This window comes from Papio anubis, chromosome 1 (genome assembly GCF_008728515.1).
Source record: "Papio anubis isolate 15944 chromosome 1, Panubis1.0, whole genome shotgun sequence".
NCBI classification, from domain to species: domain Eukaryota; kingdom Metazoa; phylum Chordata; class Mammalia; order Primates; family Cercopithecidae; genus Papio; species Papio anubis.
This window is the reverse complement of record NC_044976.1, coordinates 156,265,327-156,280,711: the sequence shown is the minus strand read 5'-3', so window position 1 is coordinate 156,280,711 and position 15,385 is coordinate 156,265,327. Positions and strand designations below refer to the sequence as shown.

General features: G+C 44.0%; 1 protein-coding gene across 8 annotated transcripts in view; it reads right to left on the bottom strand.

Annotated features, from left to right (window-relative positions):
- The window catches only part of LEMD1 (LEM domain containing 1), a 37,107-nt gene extending 26,649 nt beyond the window's left edge, over positions 1 to 10,458 (bottom strand). The window contains exons 1-4 of one of the 8 annotated variants that reach the window (XM_017950205.3): positions 8,362 to 10,458; positions 6,828 to 6,947; positions 5,598 to 5,720; positions 2,303 to 2,367 (exon numbers count right to left, since the gene is read on the bottom strand). In XM_017950205.3, the coding sequence (XP_017805694.2) occupies positions 2,303 to 2,367; positions 5,598 to 5,720; positions 6,828 to 6,909 (270 nt within the window). In that variant the 5' untranslated portion in view covers positions 6,910 to 6,947; positions 8,362 to 10,458. The remainder of the gene's footprint in view (positions 1 to 2,302; positions 2,368 to 5,597; positions 5,721 to 6,827; positions 6,948 to 8,361) is intronic. The other 7 variants (XM_017950206.3, XM_017950202.3, XM_009188905.3 and 4 more) reach the window with 7 other exon arrangements.
- Between the last annotated feature and the right edge of the window lie 4,927 nt (positions 10,459 to 15,385).

The following is a 15,385-nucleotide window of genomic DNA, read 5'->3' as shown; positions in this document are numbered from 1 at the left end:
AAGAATTTCAGGCATAAAGAACAGTTGAAGTAACGGTTCATGGGAAGACAGTGTGAGAGGTGCAGAAACAAGGTGAGCATTTGTTGGGTTGGATGATGAGCGAGATTAGGTTACAGGAGATACTAGAGTTGATTCATGGTGTATAGCAAGTTTGCATCTTGTTTTGAAAGTCTCTGGGCAAGCCAGTGGCATGATTAAATCTCTGCTTGTAGATCTGAACTGGAATTGGGAAAAGTTAGAGGCAAACACAGGAGGATTTTGCAATTGTTCAAATAAAGTAATAATACGGAGGCTGGGCGAGGTGGTTCATGCCTGTAATTCCAGTGCTTTGAGAGGCCAAGGCAAGAGGATCACTAGAGGCCAGGAGTTCGAGACCAGCCTGGGCGACAGTGTGAGTTTCTACACACACACAAAAAAAAGAGAAGAAGTTTCTACTACACAGTGTGAGTTTCTACACACACACAAAAAAAAGAGAAGAAGTTTTTTTGAGATGGGGTCTCATGCTGTTGCCCAGGCTGGAGTGCAGTGGTGTGATCATGCATGGCTCACTGCAGCCTCAACCTCCCAGGCTCAAGCAGTCCTCCCACTTCAGCCCCCCAAGTAGCTGGCACCACAGGCATGCACCACCACATCCAGCCAGTTTTTTGTTTTTTTTTTAAATTTTGTAGAGACATGGTCTCCCTAGGTTGCCCAGGCTGAGTCTTGAACTCTTGAGCTCAGGCAATCCTCCCACCTTGGCCTCCTAAAGTGCTGGGATTACAGGGGTAAGCCACCATGCCCGTCCAGAATTGTTTTTTAGTTACCCAGGTGTGGTGGAGTGTACCTGTAGTTCTAGCTACTTGGGAGGCTGAGGGAGGAGTATTGCTTGAGCCCAGGAGTTCGAGATTACAGTGAGCTATCATGGTGCCACTGCACTCCAGCCTGGGTGACAGAATGAGATCCTGTCTCTAAAGTAAATAAATAAATAATGTGGTTGCAAGCTAGGATAGCAGTAGGAAGAAGACAGAGAAGGGATGAATTTTTTAAAATCATTCAAATCCCTAAGACTTGGCAGCTCTTTGTATGTGAAGAGCTGCAGGGAGGGGGCGGTCCAATGACTCCAAGGCTTTGAGCCTGGACAGTGGGGAGATGCTGGAACCATCAGGATAAACCCAGGCCATAGATGCAGGTTCAGGGTGGCCTGAAATGTGCTTGGTCAGTCCTGGACATCCTGAGCCTGAGGTACAGGGGGATAACCATGGGGAGAAGTGTGAACATGTCTGTGTAACCCACAAAATGTTCATGATGTTAGGTAACCATTTGTCAAATGAACACAGGAAGAAGTGAGGAAGGAAGGGAAAGAGAAGGAAAAGGGAGGCGCTTCCCAGTAGGCAGTTGGATATGCAGACCTGTGCCTCAGGAGAGAAGCGTGTGTGGGGGCCACAAAGAGGGGGTGAGTGGGTGAGTGAATGACACAGAGCAGAGGCTGAAGGAGGAGGTGTCAGGCACAGGCACATCAGGGGCCAAGAGGAAGACAAAAAGTCAGAACAGAAACAGGGATACAGAACCAAGAACCAAGGAGTGGCAGAATTCTGAAATCTAAGAAGGCAGCCATCTCCAAATAAAAAGGGTCAGAGGTCAAAATACAGAAAAAGTCACTAGAGTTGGCACCTTGGAGTTCATTACTGAGCACTAATGATGGGCTGTGTTTGATGCTCAGAGCTTTACCTGCCTTTCACTTCACATCCACCCTGTGAGGTAGGCACTGCTGTTAAACTGTGCTAGGAGGCTTAGATCTGTTCACTGACTTCCCCAAAGTCACGCTTCCAGGAAGCGGAGGGCAGAAATCCTAAGCCAGTTAGGTGTCACCCCAAAACCTGTAACCCTCACACACTTGGCTGTGTGCTTCAATATGGTGCTGGGGGTAGAAGCCAGATCTCAGGGGCTAGAAAAGCAAACGGGATGGAAACTCACATTTAATCTATGTTTGCTGTGGGCCCAGAACCGAGCTCAGTGCTATATGTGAACGTAGACAACAGATAGTGAAAATGGGGAGTGGGGGGGTGACAGCTGGGGGAAGCAGAATGGTGGCTTTTTCAAGAAGGGGCAGGAGGGACCCTGTCATTCTGGGTCCTCTGCTAGATCATGGAAATCATTTCATCATACAGAAACCTGCATTAAAATGATCCTCTTTAAACTAGGATTTTACCACTATAACAGAATGTAGTAACTTGCTATCCCCTTTCTTAATACAGATGAACAGAGCTACTTCCTGTTTTTCATATATGGGTATTAAGTATTCAGGCATTAGAATGGTACATACTTTTTCGAGTTTCTTGCTTTTTTCTGTTGAGAGTATGATATTTCCTTGCAAAATGATATTAAGCTCTGCATCATGGGAAACAAAAGGAAAATAGGCCATGAGAACATTTGAGCTAGCAAACAGAATAAACGTCAATCATCAGAGTGAATTCTCTCAATCAGAGGACATTTTTGCAAGGGGACGAAATTCACGTGGCTCTTTTGATGGAAAAGAACATTTCTTCTGAGCTGCAGCAGCCTTCGTGAAACAGACTTAGGCCTTCCTCTGGGAATAAGGCCTGTCATATTTGCATGCCTCCGAGAGAAATACACAAGCTGGCTGCTCATCTGGGTGGCTGTTTGCAGTCTAGTCATTGTCCCTTTGAACCAGCTGTAAGCCCCATGCATTCCGGAATGCCAAGATAGGAAGGGAGGATTTTCTCCTTCTGGATCCAAAAAGGCACCCAGGGAAGGCAAGGCCAGACCTGTGCTAAAAGCCTTTAAAATCGGGGGAACTGCTGGGGACAGAAAAGGATGCTGTTAATTAGCCTGCAAAGAAGCATTTTGATAAACCTGAAGGAATGGTGGAGTTACACATCCATTTTAAATGAGCTCTCCAAGTCAAAAATATTTGGAAAGTTTGGGCTGGGCGCAGTGGCTCACGCCTGTAATCCCAGCACTTTGGGAGGCCAAGGCGGGCGGATCACGAGGTCAGGAGATCGAGACCATCCTGGCTAACATAGTGAAACCCCATCTATACTAAAAACACAAAAAATTAGCCGGGCGTGGTGGGCGCCTGTAGTCCCAGGTACTCAGGAGGCTGAGGCAGGAGAATGGCGTGAACCCTGGAGGCGGAGCTTGCAGTGACCCAAGATCATGCCACTGCACTCCAGCCTGGAAGACAGACTCTGTCTCAAAAAAAAAAAAAAAAAAAATTGGAAAGTTTGAAAGCAGTTAGATAATTAAAGTTATGTCTGCCCACCGACAAGACAGTCAATGAGTGAAAATGAGAAAAATCAAACCCACTGATTGTTTGGATGACCTCACGCTCAGCCTCAGGTCTAGGGCTCCCTGCATCTCCACCCCCACTACAAGCCCATTCCAGGACTAGGTGTTTCCATGAAAGGAAAAGGCTGAGTCCATAGGATGCCCCACTCCAGTTCATTACAACTCCTCCACTCTAATGGTACCAGTGGCTATGAGACTTTTCCAACGAACAAATTCAAATATCTGGTTCAAACCTAACTTGGCGAACTGGGTTTGCTACGTGTGGCAACCACAGAATTGCATTACAAAGGTAGGACTGAATCAGCACTTCCACCTCGACCTGATGGCCCATAGCTGGCTTAGATCAGGGAGGCACAATCTAAAGCAGTGGCAAACCTTACAAACGGAAGGACCAATTCTCTCCTAGCCCTAGCATCAACGCAATTCTGTGGAGGGCTACATGCTGGGACCCAGGATAGCGGGGACTGAGACCACAACAGCTTAGTTTTATAGCTTTAACCTGAAGTCCTGGGCAGTCGTGAGCAGTTTTGAGATCTTAAACCTGGCACTGCTTTTCACCAGAGTGCTGGTTTGGTCTCTTGAGCCCCTCCCCAGGGCAGGAAACAGAAGCAGGCTTGGATCTGGGACAGGACTCTGAACACAATCTACAACCAGGAGAGGCCTCGGGTAGCCACTTTCCCTGAGGTACCCCCATGCTAACTGCCTGCTCAAGGGCCAGTGAAGTTTATCCCTAAACCTTGCCATCCTTTTCAAGTGAGGCCAGCAGTGTTAACCCCTGGGGAAAGCTTTCAGTATCTGTGCCACCTCCAATGTCGGGATAAGGGGATTTTTCAGAGGGCCCCAGGCACTTGCATGGTTTATCCAGTTTTTAATTTGAACTATATGATACTGTCCTTTTTTTGTAGATCAGACACGATAAAAAAAAAATGTAATGTGTTCATCCTTACAATAGAAATTATGAGAAAAATGTAGGGTATGGAGTGGAAAGAGCAACATTTGGAGAGCCAGACTGGGTACAAATCTCAGTTCTCTCACTTTCTTTCATCCAACAAACATACACTGAGTTCCGGTATGTGCCTGGAACTGTTCCAGGAGCTGGACACAGAATGGTGATGAAGACAGATTGGTCCTGCTCTGCATGGCCCATGCTAATGCATGCTTATCTTCTGGGGCTGCTTCTGAGCTCAGTGATGCTGGGCCAGTCACTTGGCCTCTCTGAGCTTCTGCCAAGTGCTGTGAGAGTTAAATGGGACGATGGGCATTTGGCCCAGGTTGCACTGGTGGCCTTCAATAAATGGTAGTTCCTGTTATTTTACTGTGGCTCATAGAGAACTCCTGATAAATATTTGTTGAATGGAAATGCCTTGGAATGTACTGTGGGAATCTCCAAGCCCTTCCCCTGAGATCCCTGAAGCTAGAAACCACTGCAGGAGAATGGTGTACCCGGAGCAGAGGCCACTGTCAGCAAAGCCCAGAGATCCTGGAGACCCCTGTTCCCTACACATTCTGTGACCTGAAAGAGACCAGCTGCTGTCAGTTGTCATATAAATCAGAAGGGCAGTCAGCATAGGAGGGGTTTCAGGGAGGTACAATCTGGTTCATCTTTTTTTTTTTTTGACGGAGTCTTGCTATGTCCACTGGGCTGGAGTACAGTGGTATGTTCTTGGCTCACTGCAACCTCCGCCTCCCTGGTTCAAGTGATTCTCCTGCCTCAGCCTCCCAGGTAGCTGGGATTAAAGGTGTGTGCCACCATGACCAGCTAATTTTTGTATTTTTAGTAGAGATGAGGTTTCACCATGTTGGCCAGGCTGGTCTCGAACTCCTGACCTCAGGTGCTCTACCCGCCTTGGCTTCCCAAAGTGCTAGGATTACATGTAGGTGGGAGCCATCACTGTGGTTCATCCTTCTTAATAGGCATAAAATCATTTAATCCTCCCAAAATAATGGTCAGATTTATCAACTGAAGGAAAGCAGAGGTTGAGACCTCAAAGGAGGCCCAAAATTTACCTGTAGGAATTTCTGATTTTAAGGCATCACCACACATTTGGCTCTAGTTAGTAAAAGGACATGCACGTTGAGCAGTCATTCCCCCAACTTGCCACCCAGTCAAGTCACTGGCGTGAATACAGATGTGAAGTTACAGATTCCTTTTACAGCCCAGGGGCCTATTTTCCAGGCTCTCTGTACAAAGAGGCCACATGGCTATTTTACGGGTCAGGCTGCACACCGTTTAAACCTGCATAAATCATGCCGGACAAGGTATTAACAAGTGCAAAGTTGCTATCTAGCAGTACAGCTTATGACAGTACCTTCGCTGTCATCACTGTCCTGAGCTCCGTCCAGCTCTCTGGGTCCATTCATCACAGGTGGTGCACAGGGAGGTGAGACCAACAACTGTACTAACTTTTTTTCATACAACTTTCTGGTGGAAGCTGAGGAAGAATTTGGAGAACAAATTAAATTGTTCTGGTTTTTTTTAATACGAGCCTACTGGGTTCAAGGTATTTCATAATTCAGATTTTTATTCTTATCCCTTACATTATTGGTTAATTATGGCTTTTTTTTTTTTTGAGACAAGGTCTCACTCTGCCTCCCAAGCTGGAGTGCAGTAGCATGATCTCAGCTCACTGAAGCCTCTGCCTCCCAGATTCAAGCGATTCTCCTGCCTCAGCCCCTCCAGCAGCTGGGACCACAGTTGTGCGCCACTACACTTGGCTAATTTTTGTATTTTTAGTAGAGACGGGTTTTGCTATGTTGGCCAGGCTGGTCTTGAACTCCTGACCTCAAGTGATCCACCCGCCTCGGCCTCCCAGTGCTGAGATTGTAGGTATGAGCCACTGCGCCCTGCCCAATTATGGCTTTTTAAACGAGGTAGACTTGCAGTTGTTCAACTCCTTCCTTCGTTTCCACAAACACTTAGGTGATACCTGTATGGATTAACCACAGAGTCAGGCATTGGACACATCTGAGAAGACAGACAAGGCTGTGCATCCTATCTATGGGGAATATAGATAATAAATAAATAGTTAACAAGGTCTACATACTAAAAACAAAACAAAAAAATTGAACCACATAATAAAGAGTAACTGGTTTTTCACTGATGAAAAACATCCAATCCATGGGCTGGGTGTGGTGGCTCACACCTGTAATTCCAGCACTTTGGGAGGCCAAGGCAGGTGGATTACTTGAGGTCAGAAGTTCAAGACAAGCCTGACCAACATGGTGAAATCCTGTCTCTGCAAAATACAAAATCATTAGCTCGATGTGGTGGTGTATGCCTGTAATCCCAGCTGCTTGGGAGGCTAAGGCAGGAGAATCCCTTGAATCTGGGAGGCAGAGGTTGCAGTAAGACAAACACCCAATCCTAATCTGTAAATAGGATTTGGGTATATTTATTGCCTCTTCCCTCTTGTGGTTTTCTGTTTTCTCTATGTTCCTATTTCTATTTTAATGGTTTTATTGCGTATGTTCCTTCTATTGTAAGGTGTTTATAAACCATAAATGACAAGTCTCTAATATTTGCTGCATACTGTACGTACGTAGTATTGGGCCAGGTGAAAATCCAAGTTTCTCAAGTTGGTTCTGCAATTTACAGTCACTCAGACACTTCACATCCACCATGGTGACAGAAGTTTGGCCTCTTTTCTGATGGTAGAATCCTTGAAATAGCAAAACACTAAATGCATTAAGACAACCTTACAAATAAGTACTAAAATGTTACCAATCCACGTAAGTGTTTATAACCCTATCTCCCGAACCTCCTAGGTGCACAGGCAATAAAGCAAAAATCAGCACTTTCTACTTCTGCCATAAATCCCTGCTGGGATTAGTTGCCTCCATTGTAAAACTTTGGATGGGTGTCATTTTCCCCAGTGTCTTTAGGGCTCAATTATTTATAACTGTTCTGTTCAACGAATATGAGAAAAATCTTCTGGACAAAATAAACAGATATTTCCATTACTGCTCAGGAACTCTGAGTAAAACTTAAGCTCTGAGAAGATAAGAACTTAATTAAATATGAAAGAGCTGAGAGGTTTTTTTTTTTTTTTTTTTTTTGAGTTAAATAAAAGTTATTTATCCCTGCCCTCCTTTTGATGACAGGACAGAGAGTACAGAGCATTCAGTTATTGCAAACAGTAGCAGCTTTCACACTTGTAATTTAACTCTGAACATAACAAGATGGTAGTTTTTAATTAACCGCCAGCAGACTTAGTAATTGCTGAATTGGCATTTGAAAAAAAAGTCAGCTATTCACTCTCTGGCACACAAATTGATTCATATAGATTTATGCAAATCTTGATACAGCTTTCCAAATCTGCACAACCTCAAGTTCAATCAGTTTTATCCAGTTGATTCCTTGATCTCCCAGAGTTGACCCTTCTACCTACGTAACAAAATCCTCAAAAAGACAGACCCATTTGTCAAACCTTTTAACAGAGATTTTTTAATTTTGGAGTTTATTGTACCACATTTCTATCATGTTTCAAGGCTTAATACTGCAGTGAAAACAACAGCAAGATAATTATTCAGCGTAGGAGGATCTAGACCAATTTTAAATAATGACTTTGCTTTTGTTGGTGATCAGTCAATGTCCAATTAGGAAGAACACCATATACAAGCTAGAAAAAGTCATGAATTGATATATAATAGGGTTGTTCTGGAATACCTAGTTTGACAGTTCTCTACTTTAAAGCAATGCTTTAAAGAGAGTCACATTCTAGCACACATAGTAGGTACCTAGTAAATGTTAGTTTCCTCCTTTTCTGTGTGTTTGGGAAACTGACTTAACACTTTTAGGCCAGTGGGAAACAAACTAATGCTAGGAAGAAAAAGGACAATGCACCTCAGCACCTCAGATTTTTTTTTCTTTCCTTTTTACTGGAAGCTAGCTTCGGCAGATCCTATGACATTTGTTCCTGAGAACAGCTGTCTGTTGTTTCACCAGCTTCCCAAAAATAACCTCCAATAGAGCCCTCATCAATTTCAAGTGACACTAGACAATTGCCTAGAGGGAACACACATATGGAAGAAAAATATTCAAATGGAATCCAACTGGATGATTAATTCACTTACCCCTTCACATGGTTATCTAAAGTCTATGCAATCGAGTTGGTTACTAAAGCTGGGTGAGTTTCACCCTGAGGTTTCCACTAGCAACCAGTCCCTTTTTGCCTGTTAGATATTACGGTAATCATAATACTGACAGTGTGACATCAGTAACCCCCATAGCAACAGATTGATGTGCAAATCAGATGATTAATTGAACCTAAGTTCAAACAGAAGGAGGGACTGGTCGACTTCATAGGCACACTGCCATGATAAAATGTCAAGAGATGCGGAGAAGTTATCATTATGCACAGTAAGTAAGGAGCTGCTACCAAACCAAATGGTGTCAAGAAACCAGGAAGAGAAAGGAGAACTCAAACAAACTCAAGTGTCTAGACCACCCATTAAAAGGCCCATATTAGTAGTTGGGCAATTTGACCATATACTCCAGGGAAAATAGGAAAGTGGAAGAAACCTATATTAATTTGTTAAGGATTATTCATTTAAGAAAACAAGAAATCAGGATGGAGGGCAGATAAATAATAATACATTGCAGAAGTTTGATGGATTTGCCCTTTTCAAAGCATTTTCATATCATCTCATTTCATCCTCTGGACACTTTTATAAGACAGCTGAGACAGATATTATCATCTACATTGCAAAAACCTACTTGGTGTTGCCTTATTTTGTTTAAGGAAAGATCTGTGAGACTATTAACCTGCATCTTTCAAGAAAGACTGCTTAGATTTTAAAGACGTGTGCAAGACAAAATGTAACTGTGAGAAAAAGCAATGCCTTCATTAAATTGCAGGGATAGAGGGAATGATCTGAAGGGGGTGAAGAGGACAGGGTAGCCAGGCTGCTTAGAGTCAAATCCCAGTTCTGTCATTTCCCAACTGGGTGACCTCACATCAGGTAAGTTACTAATTTCACTGTGTCTCCTCTTCTTTGTCCATAACGGGGGATAATAAAAATGGTACCTGTTTCAAAGGGCTATGTTATTCAATGAGTTATAATACATATAAAGTACTTGGCACATAGAAAGCATTATATAAATGTTTTCCATTATTCTACTCATGAGCCCTAGCCCCAGAAAGTTCCCACATCCAGTATCTTCCTCAGGAGGCTTCATCTCATTTACACTTGCCCATGGGAGTCTATAGTTGCAGTCCTTTCCAGATTCTGGGAAAGAGCTGAACGTCTTTGGGTGGATGGTTATGAAAGCTATTGAGTCTCCCAGGCTGTGGCTCCAAGGGCTATGGCTCCACAGTTTCTGAATAGAGCATCAGTTTTCAAACAAACATGTAATGCAAACATTTACCAACATCCAAACATTGCATTCACCAAACAAAGACTTTGAAAATTGACACATTTGTTTCCATCAAAGCAAATAAATGATAGGCTTGGGTTATTAGGATGCACAAGCATTTTGTTTACATTTCCCAGAATTGCTTTCAACAAAAAAGCAGCCAGCAGGTGGAACTGCTTCCATTTAAACAGTTTGACTATTGGGATGAAACAGACATTTCTAGAATATTTTCTTGGTTAAATCTCTGGGGTTTAAAACAAGCTAAGTTGAAAAGGATTAAATCAGATGACTTCAATCAACATCTATGGGTTGAACCCTATATCATGTGCAAACTATTCTGCTTGAAATTATTCTCTTGAAAATCCACCAGCATAGTTATGATTCTATTGTCAGCATTATTCCATTTATGAATTCCTGTACTCTGTGCTATCCTGAAATATTTGGTTTAATTGTTTGCAGCACACCATCTCCCTCAGTTTTATCTGTGCAGTCCTGAGCATTAGCTTGTTTTTTGTTTTTCACTCTCCCCATGGCTGCAAAGATATTTTATTCCATTTCTTGAGGGAAGCAAGTTTTAATTGCCAATTGACTACGTATTCAACATGATAAGGTATCTAAACCCTGAGAGCTTCCTCCTTTCATTAAAATGTAGATCCAATTTCTCTTCCCTTAATGCCACATGCTGTTATTAAACTGAAATAACGGAAATAGTAAAAGCCAGATGTCACTTCAGTCTCAGGTTTGACGTGGGGCACAATTTCCTCTCCTCAAATTTAATCTTCGAGTTATTTACTAACCCCATTCTTTGGAAGAATGCACAATTTAAATGTAAATGCAATTTACATAGGGGAGAAGATAGTAGATTTGCAGTTTCAATTGCCAATACCATTTGCAAAAGGAGAAATCAACTAAAGCAAAGATCAGCAGCTGTCAGTCTAAAGCCCGCATCACTCACCATTCTCAGATAACTTTCCTCCTGAAGCCACCTGCCTCTGAGCCTCCACTATGCAGGCAAAAGGAAGTGGAAAGCGGAGGCATTTCCCCAGACATTTCAGGCCGAATTTACTACTGACTGCAGGGAAAAGGGAGAAGTTTGGGTTTCACTGAGCTGATCTGGTTGGCATCATTGTTGAAATCATTAGCTGATCAATTTCTTTCAAAAATTATTTATTGATCATCTCCTGTGGGATAGGGGTTATGCTTGGCCTAAATCAAGGAGAGGTAGAGGAGAATACAAAGATGCAAAAGCTATAGCCCCTCTTTCAAGGAGCTCACAGTTTCCTTAAAGAGAAAAGGAAACAAATAGCTACAAAAAATAAGATAAAGTGTTAAAGGAATGCTGCAGGAGCCCAGAATCTGAACCGTAAGGGTCCAAAGGTACGTTGAAGCTGAGACTTCCAGGACGAGCAACAGTTTTCCCTATAAACAAGGGGCTGGGGACAGACATTCTAGGACGTGGTAGGCGAGATGCGAAACGAGCCAGGTTGAATAGGTGGATCCTTCCAATTTGTGAAGGATCTGGTGTGCCATGCTAAGGGCTCTGCCTTCACCTCTGGGCACATGTAGAGGTTTATAAGTAGCTCATGGTATAATTACACCTAGTTTGATATTGAGTGGAGGATGAATTGGTAAGGAACAGTCTGGAGGCTACAGGACTCCTTGGAGGTTACTACAACAGTCTAGAAAAGAGATGATGCCATTTGGGGGAGGACTAGAGAGGAAGATACACGATTCATGAATGATTTAGAAGGCAGAATAGCCACAACAGGATGGCTGATTATGTGTTTCCTCTTCACTTCACTTGCATAGGCACCATCTCAGTACAAATCTTTTGTCTCAGGCATGAGCCTGCTTACATAAGGAACCATAAGGAGTTTGGTCTACACAGCACTGACACTTTAAAAATTATTCTGCACTTGTCTAGTCAACCCTTGATTATCCACACTACTTGAAGGCAGCAGCAATGCAGATAATCCGTAACTCTCTTCTGTTTGGCTTCGGAATTAATTACACCTTTTAGAGCAAATTTGCTTTCCTAATTAATCTTTCCTAGGCTAATATTAAAATTAACTAATATTCTCTGAGCCCATGCCAGCTGGGCAGGGGAAGCGGGGAGGTGGGGAGGGGGAGGACGGGGAAGTGGCTCAGGCTTAAGCTGAGCAGCAGGAGGATGCCAACGCCACATTAAAATTCACCATGGATCATCCGCAGAGCTCATGAGCCGGGTCTAGCTTGTTGAGAGGTGGCTGTATAATTAAAGATTCAAACCCCTTGGGAGTTCAGTTACTGAGCACCTACTACATACCAGGCACCCTGCAAGGCTGCAGATGAGGAAGCGAGTAAAGCCCAGTAGACTCCACTCTCAAGGAGATGCTGGTGTAATGGGGTAAATTAAAGAGTAAACAGAACCTTTACTCAAATGCACTGAAGGTTCTGGCAGAAGCATCTTCCCTTCACAAGCATGAGGCATGAACAAGGTTGATGGAGGGAAAAAAACCAACAAGTGTGTATAACAAAGGGGAAAATGCTGCCTAGTTGCCATTCTATAAACATAATAGCAAAAATGCTTTTAATAAAATGAGTGCATATAATTTCTCCTTTCCATAATCCAAATTAATAAATTCTTTTAATCTGGAGCAAGACGTGATTTTTCCTAGCAATTTTTGGAACTATGATACTCCAGTCCCAAGGTCTCCTCCGCAGTGCCTGGAGCTGCCATGGAGGGGTGGGGGACACAGAGCAGCTCCACTCCAGGGGAGCCAGAATGACTCCACCCTCACCTGCTTTACACACTGGACTCCCATGAAGAGTACACTTAAATGAACACTTCCCCTGCTATACAAAGTTAGGAAGGTATCCATCTGCCCTATTTTCTGAGCTGCTGCTTAAAACCTAAATGGTCCTAGCCTCCTGTCCTGTCATGAAGGCAAATCAGACCTTTGATGCCGGTAAATCAAGAGCTTGGGGGCCCCTTTCCTAGTATCCTGTGAGTCCTGCATACAGAGATTTATGATACATAAACCACATGCAAGAAATTTTGGACAACCCACAGGGATAGATAAACATATAAGATGCAGTTCTTCAAGTGGATTACATTCTAGATGGAGAAACCAACCAGAAACACACATGGGCAAAGGTAAGAAGTGAAAGTTCATAATCAAATACCAATACAGTGGTGGCCATAAATGCCGAAGAAGGTCAGAAATAGGGAAAAATCTCCCCTGGTTGGGGGTGGTGTTGTTCAGGGAAAGCTTCCTGGAGGAGGTAGAACTCAGAGTGGGACCTAAAGAACAGGTAAGGTCTGGATTGGCAGGAAGCAGAAGGATGGGCATTGTAGGCAAAGGCATATCATGAACAAGGCTTGGGGGTAGAAGTGGGGATGAGACCAGGCTGGCTTCAGCAAAGGATGCGTTTTAGCTAAGTGGATGGATATGGTGGAACTAGCTTGCAGACAGCTCCAGGATTTCCCTGAGGGTGTTTAGGCCCACAGATCCCTTCAGGTTCCAGGATCCTTCAGGTCTGGGGCCCTCTGCAGCTGACGATGGGTTGCCACCCTGGAGGCCTCTGAAGGAGGGTGTTCAGGGCTGTCAAGAAGAATAATCTAGCAAGGCAGGGCAGGATGGGAGAAAGAAGCCAGGGAGGGAGACCAAGTGGGTCCCTCACCCCAGTGTCTGTGAATAATGAACAGTAGTGGAGGAGATGCTGGGAGGCTTTCGATTACGGGAGTCACTAACCAGGAGCTCAGGAAGCCCCAGGGGACCTTGAGAGGCAATTTCAGAGTGGTTAGGAGAACAGACTCCAGGGTCATACTGCCTCTGGTTGTATTCTGGATTTTTGTATCACTGCCTCTATTTGTGTCACTTACTAGCTGGACCCTGGCTTTCACATCTGTGAAATGGAAATGTAGTCGTAACACTACATTCCTTCCAGAATTTTTAAGGACTGAGTTAACACATCTCAGGAGCTAAAAACACTGTTTTCTGTAAGTGCTCACAGTAAGTGCTCACAAGTGTGAACTGTGAGTAAGGTTCCAGTATGACAAAATGGCTCTGGGGTCCTGCACTGGGATTCTTGCTAACAAGGGGACATCACTCATGATTGGGGCATCTTCCCATCTCATTTGATACCATAGCTCACCCCTTTACCTGGAAACTCAGGGAAACTGAAAGCAGCTTCTCATAATAAAGGCCAGTCGGGATCTGCTTTTTCTCAAAAGAACATTTGAGAGAGAGAGACAGAGACAGAGAGAGAGAGACAGAGTGCACACTCAAGGGAATGGGTTTCCACTGCAGTACACATGGTAAGAAGCAATGTCATGAAAGAGGAGACCACACAAACCAAGATGGCAAGGACATTGTGGGACATCCATTCCTGTCCTTAAAATCCAGGAGCATATAATTCCCATGGCTTAAAGGAGACTCTGTACCAGCAGGGATCTGAAGACAGTCACAGAAAGATAATAAAAGTGGAAGCAAAAGAAGACAGAAAAAGTAGCAGCATAAAATGGAGAAGGAATGAGGCTGAGATGGAAACCCTCATGGCCGATACATAGACTGTACCTACAGGAGGCTCTCCAAATTGACAAGGCCTTCTAGCAGCCATACAGTTGTCTAGTCAATTCCATACTCATGAAATGGAAACAAACAACTGTCCCAGAGCATTGTAACAGTTCCTGGTACTAAGGAGAAGTGTGGATGTTTCCTGAGGATCCCGAGTGTGGAAGGCAATTGGGTGACTGGCAATGGGTGAGGCTGGAAGACTGGCAGAGGGCCAGACAGCCAAGGGCCTAGGAAGCAGGATAAGGAGCTCTTAGGCTTTATCTTAAGGACAGTGGGAGCCATTGAAGGTTTTATGGTGGTTTTTTGTTTCCATAATTTTAAAACATTTAAAACAAACATAAGTCAATTACAAGCAAGTAAAGTCAAAGCATAATGAAACCCACATATATTCCTCACCCTGCTTCGACTGTTGTCAACATTTTGCCAATCCTGTTACCAAAAGCTTGGAGCTGGGGAGTGATGCCATGACAGTTATCTTTGAGAAAGAGCCCTCGAGGTGCTATGGAGGGGATGAGAGGAAGGGTGCAGGACTGGGTACAGGAGTATCGTTAGGTTGCAGCAAACCATTCCTTCATTCATTCAACAAATATTTCCTGAACCCTACCACATGCCTTGCACTATTCTTAGTGCTGTGAATACAAGGTTAAATAAAGCAAATGAGGTTCCTGCCCTCCTGGAGCTTATGTCCTAGGAGGGAAAAGCAGACAAACAAGCAAATGGAGTGAACAAGAACCTTTCAGAATGTGATAACGAGACAGACTGATGTGACAGGGAAGGGCTTGGGAGGAAAGCACTTTGATTTAGACTAGATAGTCAGGGAGGACCATGTGTGTGTTCCTGGAATGGCAAGAAAGTCAGGGAGGCTGGCATAGCATGAGAGAGAGGGTGGTAGACTGGAGAGCAAGGTGAGAAAAGATGCTGGCTTGGACTAAGTAACTAGGTGGGGATGAAGAGAAATAGATTTGAGGGAGATTTAGGAGGGAGAGCCAACAGGATTTGAGAATTTGGTGACCGATTGAGAATGGGGTGGAGAGTGTCAGGAATGAGTCAGATTTCTGGCTTGAATATCTCAGTAGACAAAGGTGCCCTTCCCTGAGACAGGGAAGAGAGGTCATGGGAAAAGTCCAGATCTCCACATGGCTCCCTCAGAGCCTTTCAAAGTGAGGGCCTGGCAACAGGAAGC